This window comes from Salvia hispanica, chromosome 5 (genome assembly GCF_023119035.1).
Source record: "Salvia hispanica cultivar TCC Black 2014 chromosome 5, UniMelb_Shisp_WGS_1.0, whole genome shotgun sequence".
Lineage (NCBI taxonomy): Eukaryota > Viridiplantae > Streptophyta > Magnoliopsida > Lamiales > Lamiaceae > Salvia > Salvia hispanica.
The window spans coordinates 4,469,374-4,479,134 of NC_062969.1; the positions used below are offsets into that span (position 1 = coordinate 4,469,374).

The 9,761-nt window shown below is 34.0% G+C and overlaps 3 protein-coding genes across 3 annotated transcripts; 2 read left to right on the forward strand and 1 right to left on the reverse strand.

The window, feature by feature from the left end:
* Positions 1-654: 654 nt before the first annotated feature.
* Positions 655-1,458, forward strand: LOC125189255. Its single transcript, XM_048086548.1, has one exon. The coding sequence runs from the start codon at positions 655-657 to the stop codon at positions 1,456-1,458; it is 804 nt and encodes a 267-aa protein (XP_047942505.1).
* A 2,808-nt stretch (positions 1,459-4,266) lies between these two features.
* On the forward strand, positions 4,267-5,915 carry LOC125187510 (DNA-directed RNA polymerases II, IV and V subunit 11-like). Its single transcript, XM_048084110.1, has 5 exons — positions 4,267-4,394; positions 4,499-4,588; positions 4,673-4,751; positions 5,274-5,369; positions 5,623-5,915. The coding sequence occupies exons 1-5, from the start codon at positions 4,342-4,344 to the stop codon at positions 5,665-5,667; spliced, it is 363 nt and encodes a 120-aa protein (XP_047940067.1). The 5' UTR covers positions 4,267-4,341; the 3' UTR covers positions 5,668-5,915.
* A 2,444-nt stretch (positions 5,916-8,359) lies between these two features.
* Positions 8,360-9,407, reverse strand: LOC125186521 (VQ motif-containing protein 20-like). Its single transcript, XM_048082893.1, has one exon. It carries the CDS (start codon positions 9,241-9,243, stop codon positions 8,638-8,640), a length of 606 nt encoding a protein of 201 aa, XP_047938850.1. The 5' UTR covers positions 9,244-9,407; the 3' UTR covers positions 8,360-8,637.
* Positions 9,408-9,761: the final 354 nt, after the last annotated feature.

A 9,761-nucleotide genomic window follows, 5' to 3' on the forward strand; every position in this document is an offset into this window, starting at 1 on the left:
TTTGTAATCCAACAATATGAAATGTTATATATCTTCCGTTATATCATAGTTGAATTATTTTTATTTTTGAAATGTTTCACTATAGTTGAGTTATAAACTATTTACATATTTTTATTACTTTTTTTCTTAACTTGATAAATATTTATTTTAATCTTTATGTTAAAAAGAAATGTCAATTATAATATTGGATGGAGTTATATTTGGAATGATAATAAAACTTCTATTGCCGGAGAATCTTATGCCATCCTAGTATTTAGATAAAATTTGGGTATCATATGTGCCATTGATGTCAATATCCCAAATAAAATTTCATTAGATAAGCGCACATTCGTTTTCCAAGTCAAATTCCAATTAGAGAGAAAGAGTGTTTGGCTTCCCTTTTTTGAGTCATACTATAAATTTATGAAATTTAGATAATGAATCTTTATCCAATAATCCAATCATCTCCACCACACTAATCAATCCAATGTTGACTAACTACCACATTTTTTTGGTCATCTTTATAATTAAATATTACTCCACGTTTATTAAATATACACCATACCATCTTCCCGGAACATCTCCTTCTCTACCTCAAACTATCACAAACACAGATTACATATTTAGCCAGCTGTGAAATTCAATTCAACAAAATCTTGCGAAATTGAAGAAATTATGGTAATTCCAGAGATAAACATGTGCAACTTCGAAGCAGGAATGAAATGCCTGCAAAATCCATCAACAATCTCCCGTTTATTTTCAATTCCAACCTTGTGGAAATATGGCGCTTTAATTTTGGCAATTTTTGCTACTTTCAACAGCATAATTAAAAGAATTAAGCTCAATTTCATTCGTTTCCACACTGTAAAACCGTGTTCTAGTCAAACCGAAGACGTATTCGAGTTCAGCGACGAAGACGACGACGTATCGCTAGCGTCTTCGGATGATGAACAGGAAGAGGAAGAAGTGAAAAGTCGAGATCAACACCGCGTTGATGGAGATTTTGGCGTGAGAGGTTCAATCCTCAGCTTCAAGAGCCAGCGGCGGAGCAGCGGCGGCGTGTGGCCGGAATTCGCCTGTGGTAAAAATGTTGTTAAGCTTTGGGATAGCTTAGGGTTTAGCCTAGAAATTGATGATTATCTATTCAATTTCGATCCGAATAGCATTGTTTCTACGTGGAATCGCCACCAGGAAGAGAAATCTAGCGAGATTCGCGGCGATATCTGGCCGGTGCCGGCGTTATTGCTGATGGCGGAGAGCAACGGGAAGGGAGACGGCGTGATTTTAGGTGGTTACGACTGGAGGATGAGGAGCAGAGTCGCGGCGCTGGTCGCGGAGTGGAAGCTTCCGGTGGAGAATGACGTCAGCGGGGTGGTAACGGTTGGTGATGTGAGGAACGTTAGGAGGCCGTTAGGGAGTGCGGGAAAGTCAAAAGGCGATACGTGGTGGGAAGCTGACGCCGTTATAGCGTCTAGGTAAAGAACCGGCAACTGATTTGGACCGGATTAGAAGAAATCGAGAGATGGAAAACTATGCTCTCCGTAAATAATTTCAATAAAAAATTGTTGATTATTTGTTACTCAATTTGTAAATAATAGGGCTAGTTTATTTATTTTTTAATGTGCCTTGGTGGATTAATGTTATTTTCTTGTTAAAAAGGGAGTGCTAATATTTCTTTCATTAAAATGTAATCTAAAAAGTTACTAGCAATTTCGCCATCGTGAAATTCTAGTTACCTTTTTTATGCACAACTATGATAAATTGAGAATATAGTCCGGAAAAGGATATATGAGAAATAATTATGTACTACTATCATCCGACGAAATTCACAAATATACATTGGAAACAATGACTTAACTTCCTTATATAACGTTGACCAGTTAAAAAATTTACGCAATGTATTTTGTAATTTTATTTATTTATGACCTTTGCACAAATTTGTGACTCCTCAATTATTCAAACTTTTAAATCTCGGTCATATTTAGGGCTGGGTAAAAATATCGAAATATCACCCTTATTGTATCGAAAAAATACCGAAAATATCGAATTTTTGGTATACCAAGGTACGGTAACGGTAACGGTATGAATTTTCCTATACCGAGGTATACCGGGGTATACCGAAAATACGGTACATACCGTAATTTTAGGTGTATACCGTGATTTTCGGTATATACCGATATCAATATATGCCAAATTATATCAAGTAAATTCGTACTTTTACCAAACAAATAAATATTTACTTGTAGAAATCAAATATTGCCTCATTATAGTTGTCGGCTAATCATGTAATTAAATATAAAATCAAATGAACTCAATTAGGAAAACTAGATATCGTTGAATCAATTAGTTTCAAACAAATATACTAATATTTTAGTTAAATTAGTTTCAAACAAATATCGTTGAACGTCGTATGATTGCGTGGAGTTTAATTGTTGCAGTTTTTTTAACATTATTTGAATATGTTTGAGTTTGATTAAATTTAATGTGTTTCTAAGTATTTTGAAATATTATTTTCTTTGTTTTACTATTTAGAATTATTTACAAAATAATGAGATTTTGGTACGTCATACCGTAGTCCGATTTACCGTAAAACACTGGCATACCCCAAAAGTACGGTATACCGAATTTAGGTACGACATACTGAAAATAAGGTATGGTATCAGTATTGAAATTTGTCATACCGAATAAGGTATACAGAAAATTTTGGTAAGGTAAAGGTATGATTTTTTCTCATACCGAATTTTTGGTAAGGTATACGGTATGATGGTTTCGGTAAGGTATTACCGTACCTACCCACCCCTAGTCATATTTGATTGTAGAGTGAACTTAAAAAATGGTCCCTGGACTATAGGTTTATCTCGAAAATGGTCCCTGGACTTTAAAAATATCGCCAGTAGTCCCTGGACTAAGGGTTAATATCAAAAACGGTCCTTTTGCACTGTTTCGTGACGAAAATGCCCTTTTGAGGGGTTTTGGGCGATTTGGGCGATTTGGTCTTTTTACACTTTTAACATTTTAAATATGATATTATTTCAGTTATGTACTAAATCTGATATTATTTCAAAATTATCATTTTTCTTCCCTTTTATCATCCTTCATTTTGTTTCTTTATTTCAATATTAGATTTAATTAATAAAATGAAATTTTAAAATTTATTTTTAAATATCAATAATTTTTTTTAATTAAAACTATTAATTCATGGACACTAGAAATATTGATTAAAACTATTAATTTTTGTTATTTAATATAATATTCAGCTGAATTGAAGAAGTACAGAAAAGTAATATTAATCATGATGGAAAAATAAGAGCTATTCTATTTAGCCTTCGTTCGGTTGTTATAATTGCTTGTGATTGAATATTATGAAGTTGACTAAAATTTTTATATAGCAGTATTTTTGTTGAAATTTTCTAGTCATTTTGATTGTTTTCAAATTAATAAATGAAAATTATATTAGTTTTACATTAGATGCATATTTATTTCAGAATAAATCGTGTTATATGATCTATATATGATTAAAGCTATTAAATATTGATTAAAACTAAGGCGTAGTTATATCTTATTGATTAAATATTAGACACTATCAAATGTTGATTATGACTATTAATTTTTGTTATTTAATAATTTTTATAATTAAAAAATTTTATTTATATTTAAAAACTGAAATTTAAAATTTAATTTTGTAAAATTAAATCTAATATTGAAATAAAGAAACAAAGTGAAGGATGAAAAAAGAGAAGAAGAATGATAATTTTGAAATAATATCAGATATAGTACATAACTGAAATAATACCATATTTAAAATGTTAAAAGTGTAAAAAGACCAAATTGTCCAAACCACCTAAAACCCTTCAAAAGGGCATTTTCGTTTCGAAACAGTGCAAAAGGACCGTTTTTGATACTAACCCTTAGTCCAGGGACTGCTGGTAATATTTTTAAAGTTCAGGGACCATTTTCGAGATAAACCCATAGTCTAAGGACCATTTTTGAAGTTCACCCCTTGATTGTAATCACAACTTATCCGGACTAGTCAGCAAACTCGCTAACATATGCTGCATATATTGATAATTTGTGCACAAAAAAAAATACTTATAAATCGAATACCATAAATTCTAATTTAAGCATAAAAATCTTTTAATTAGTAGAAATTTTTATATTTGCAAGGTAATTTATACTATCATCTAATTAGCTCATTTATATGATGAAGTGTGGGCTCATGAATATGTTATATAGAGCGAATGCGACAATAAAATAATAAGCCCAATTCTACAAATAAAACCCCCCATTTTTGGGCCCATTTGTCATTTCACCTCTTCGTCGTTTTGAGTTTCAGCTGTGCAACAGTGAGAAGAAGGGTGAAAGATGAATGCCCCTGATCGTTACGAGCGATTCGTCGTCCCTGAAGGCGTCTCCAAGTATTCTTTCTCTCATCCTCTAAATATATTGTCGCTTACACTATTCGATCTCTGCTGCGTTTTTTTGATTTTTTGGTAATGATTTTTAAAATTGGTTGCATAAGGGTTTCGTACGAGAGGGACACGAAGATCATCAACGCGGCGACGTTCACCGTCGAGCGTGAGGACCACACAATCGGCAACATTCTCCGCATGTATGTCAATTTTCTCCCTTCCTTTTCACGGTGTTTGATCGTGCGCGGCGTTGCGTTATTGAACCCTATTTTCCCCAAAATCAGGCAATTGCACAGAGATGAGAACGTTTTGTTTGCCGGATACAAGCTGCCGCACCCGCTTCAGTACAAAATACTTATAAGGGTTTGTATCTTTTCTTTCTGGAGTTTCTCTTTTCATCACTCCGATTGTTTAATTCATTTTTTGGTTCTCGATTTAGGAATTATATTGTTTTGTTTGTGCTAGATTACTGTAAAATCCTTGGCAATAGCAATATGGTAAGCTTAGTGTGGCAGTTTATACTGAAGAATAATTTTGCAGAATTGTGTAGATGTTGGAAACTTAGAGCTGAGGATCTCATATTGTCTTTATCTAAGTTGTGCATTTTGAAACATTTTGAAAATGTTCCATTTTTTCTATTTTTGCATCTGAGCATACAAATTGAGCTTTGGAAATTAAGTTTGTAGAACATTGTGTTTCTTTTTCTGGGGTCTAAAATTACGAGTCTTTTGTCGCTCATTGGCTTCATATGTTAAAGTATATATCTGAAACTTTAATTGCAATTCTTTCTATCAGTTTGAAGTCTTCTCTCTCAACTTGTTTGTAATTGGTGACTTCTCTCTCGATTTTTATGTGTTTGATATTTTTTGGCTGGCCAATTTGCAGATCCAAACCACGAGCCAATCTTCACCAATGCAGGCATATAATCAGGCTATCAATGATCTGGACAAGGAACTCGATCATTTGAAGAACACATTTGAGGTAATACTATCTTCCTAGTGTTCTTTTACCGTGACATTAGTGATACATCGCCTGTCAAATGCATCTCATGTATTAGTCCTGCCTATCTCTGCTGGTTCTCTCCATGTAGTAATTTCTCTTTGGTTATTGACGCTGGCAATTGCGTCTTGTTTCGCTATGTCATGTGCTGTATCCATCTTTGGTTTATGAATACTTGCATTTCCATTGTGGTTACTGGTTAGATAATAAGTATAAATTTTTGCGCTCTGTCTAGGTTGAGTTGGCAAGGCACAATGCAAGTCAACAACGGGAGTTCTAAGCTGCGTTGTTTTGGTTAAGATGCTAGTTGCAGTTATACTGTGGTAAATGTGGTTAAGTTGGGAACTGTCTACATGTAGAACTCCATTCTAAAACTTTCAGAAACATGCCTGTGTATGTTGTACGCGTTCTGAGACGTCGTCAAGTTGGTATGTTGTTGGCCATTAGTGCTCCCCTCTTATGAAACTACTACTAATTCTAGTGCTGTATTTTAGAAGAATTTAGAATTGGTTAATCCTCTTTCTACAATGTGCTGTGTTTTGCAACCCCCTGGAATCGATGCGCGGTGAGTCCACTGGGTAAATTCTCATTCCTGCTTCTGTTTTCTTGAGTCCTCAGTTGGTTCCTCAAATAGGTTAGGTAGCAAAACTGCTGGAATATAAATTATGCCTATGGCTTTTAGAAAAAATAGTTCTCTACTTATCATCATTATTTAAGACGATTATTGTCTCCGGCTGAGTTTGATTATGTTATTCTTATATGGTTCACTTATTAATATTTTTATAGGCATGTGTTGTATAGCATTATAATTAAATGAACGTCGCCTCTTTAGCAGAAATGTGTGTTGCTCTTGTGGTATAGCCAATAATATCATGGGTAAAAGGATTTGGCTTTGAGCTCACCATGACATGGTATTAATATTTTCTGTTTATTTGTTCATAAAAAAAGCTAAAAGTTTAGCCCAATGGAGCAACATATTGAGACCCCTATACTACTCTTTGCTGTGTTACTAGATTGTCAATCAGGAGAAAGTGAAATTCTAGTATAAACTTGATAGAATTAACATCATAAAGCTAAAAGTTAATGCTATTTGTATTTAATTGATTGCGTAAATTGTTTTAAAATGAATACTAAATTTTTATTTTCAACATATAAGGTTTTAATTTATTTTTGATTTTGCATTCCTCTTTTGGGCGAATTGGTTCTTTGAGTAAAAATTTGGCCATTTTTACTTTAGGTAAAATTTTATGTGGGGAAGTTGCCGAGATTTATCAAAGATCCATCCCATCCCATATCTTTGTCTTATATCATAACTTTGAAACTTATAAATTAAATTTTATGTATGAGGGCTTGTAACTTGGGGTGGGGAAAGATGTCAAAATAACATAATGTCAGACTTACGGTATCAAAAAAAATACCGAAAATATAGCATTTTTGGTAGGCTATGATGCTCTTCTCTCCATTATTCTCTCTCTTACTATAGAGAAACGGGTGGAGAATTATTTTTGTTATTAATATATTTGAATTACCAACAATCAAGACACTGTTTTTATTTCATTTAATTCTTGTTTTTAAGATGTATTATGTGCTAGAGCTTTGAAAGTTTATTATAACAGAATTAATTCTTACTAGCTAGATACTCCCTCCGTCTGCCATTAGGATTCTCATTTATGGGCGGCATGAGTTTTTAGAAATGTTATGAAAAATGGGTAGAAAAAAGTTATTGGAATAGGAGTCCCACTTGAATATAATAGTTTTAAATGAAATGTGAGTGAAATGAGTTAGTGGAAGGTGTGACTCTATTACCATTTATAGTAAAAGTGAACTGAGACTTCTATTTGCGGACGGACTAAAATGAAAAAATGGGATTCCTATTCGCGGAGAGAGGGAGTAGCATGTATTCCCTCACTCTACAAAAATAGTTCCATTTCTAAAAATAACAATACTATCATTTTGCCATTTCTTTTGTCCTAGTTTTGCCATTTCTTAGATCCTAAATCAAAGTTTTGCCACTCTACTAAATCGAAGTTTTGCCAGTCATCCAAGATTAAAAGTTACTTGTATTGACGTTGCAAAGGATCTTTTATGACATCCATTCTAATTTCTACAATATAGTAGCATTGGCGGAGCCAATTAAGGAAAAGGGGGGACGGTGGTTACCCCAAAATTCTCGAATTATTAGGTACTATTTGAGATTAACTAATATCAAAGTTGTCAAATGGTCTAGTGGTATTGCTCTTCTTTCTCATTGATTAGATCATGTGTTCAATTCTATTTGGACACCAAATTAATTTTCTTATCTTATTAAAACAAATTGGTGTCTAGAATGGTAACCATTGGAAATATATTATCAATAATATTTTATAATTATATACTTCTATGTAACAATTGTTACTTTTTTTTATTATATTTAATAATTATTATATGAAAATGAGATTTTTTTATTAAATATTAGTAAGGTTTAGAAAAATAAAATAGAATGTTAAGGTAATCTAAATGATGACCAATATTGTTTACGTTTTCACCGAAACTTTTTCAAAATAATGTAAAAGATGATTTCTGAATAACGGCTATTACTTCATGTAAAAATTTATCGCACTCCCAAGTCAAAAGTTCTGGATCCGCCACTGTACAGTAGGAAGACCTTTTATGAGTAAATATAACTAAATTAATGGTGCAAATTTTAATAGCTCAAACGGGAAAAGCTTATTTAGCATTTTGGTTCCGGCATGAAATAACATTACTATTACATCATCTGCCCACCATAAGACTCGTATTGCTTATGTCCAATTTAAAGTGAGCCATTTTTTTGCTAAATTAGTATAGGATTATTCTCTCCTTACTTTATAATTTCTATAATTAATTATCTAAATACCATATTCTTAAATCTCATGTTTAAAAGAAATGTCTCGTTTATGGAGATGAAGGGAGTAATATTTTTAAGTAATTTAACTTGGCTTGATGAGTAAAAATTCATACAACGAGAATAGAATTTAATTAACTCAACAAATAAATGTGTAGACCTGTCTGCAAAATTTATTAGCAGCACAAATATGCAAAGGATGTAGCAATCAACCTTCACACATGGCTGATTAATTAAAGAATTAAAATGTTTTCTCTAGGCAAATCTAAATCATAAATAATGAAATAATTTCATCCAAATCTCTTGTCTACCCAAACCTAAATCGTAACAAAAATGAAATAGTTTCACCTCTTAATAAATCTTCATCCACCACAATGAATCCAACGGTTAGTACTCGGTATACGGCTTCATGTAATCCATGTACGGTGAGATCGCGGTCGCCGCCATCGCCGATTGGAACATCGCGCTCGTCCGCGGCGAGCAATAGAAATCACTCGATCCATTTAATTGCGGCTCCGCCTCCACCAAATACGGCATTCTGTACATCGCCTCCTGATTCACGTCGGCCACAAATCTCCGATCATCAACCGACGACGCCGTTTCATAATTCTCGTCGTACGATGCGATGCCGCCGCCAACGGTATTGCCAAATCCGCCGCTGCTCGTGTCTACTTTTTCGTCCTCCTCCTTGAGCGTCTCCACCTCCACTTTTGCCGCGGCTGCCTCCCCGTCGCCGTCGTCGGACTGGCCGGTGAGCCTCTGCACCAGCTTCATGAAGTTGCTCGGCGCGGCGTGGATGACCTTGGGCGAGTGCGTGTATATGATCAACGGCTGCCGCGGCTTCGCGCCGGCGGATGGTTGGTGATTAGAAGGGGGTTTTTGGATGACGTGTGAATCTTTGCTGATTCGCATCGGATGACGTGGAGTGTTGCTCACTCCCCTTGCGACTTCACTGCCGTTATAATTTAAATTAGGGCTCATTCCTTTCTTCATGTTGTCAAAATGATCAAATTAAAGAATTAATCAAAGTGTGGCTTTTTTTCTTAGATTTTGTGTTAAGGGATCGGTGGGGGCTTATATGTGTAGAGGTGATAGAATTAAAAATGATAAGTAAAAGTGGTGTAAGTCTACTGCCTGCTGCTTATATATAGAGGTGATTGAAATTCAAATGATAAGTAAAAGTAGTGAAAGTGTACTACCCTTATATAGGAGTTTGATATATATGGCTGCGATTTCTGACCGTTAAAACAAAATGTTGAGGTGGTGGAATCATAGGGTTTATAGTGATAGTAATGGTTGAGAAAGAGTGGTTTGTTTCACTTTTGTTGCCTTCTTTTCGGTGGCGGGTGACATAGCCTAACATTTTAGAGATTAATAATCTATGGTTTACACGTAACTTTTCACATATTTTTATTAAATAATCAGTTATAAGATCCTGATTATCCATCTTTCTTAACGTTTCAAATGTAGAACTCTTGTAACTAAAATGATATTTTCTAGTGAACATATCC

Coding starts and splice junctions, on each gene's coding strand:
- LOC125186521 (XM_048082893.1), bottom strand. CDS start 9,243: ATGAAGAAAGGAATGAGCCCTAATTTAAATTATAACGGCAGTGAAGTC.
- LOC125189255 (XM_048086548.1), top strand. CDS start 655: ATGGTAATTCCAGAGATAAACATGTGCAACTTCGAAGCAGGAATGAAA.
- LOC125187510 (XM_048084110.1), top strand. CDS start 4,342: ATGAATGCCCCTGATCGTTACGAGCGATTCGTCGTCCCTGAAGGCGTC. Junction 4,395..4,498: donor GTCCCTGAAGGCGTCTCCAA/GTATTCTTTCTC, acceptor TGGTTGCATAAG/GGTTTCGTACGAGAGGGACA. Junction 5,370..5,622: donor ATTTGAAGAACACATTTGAG/GTAATACTATCT, acceptor CGCTCTGTCTAG/GTTGAGTTGGCAAGGCACAA.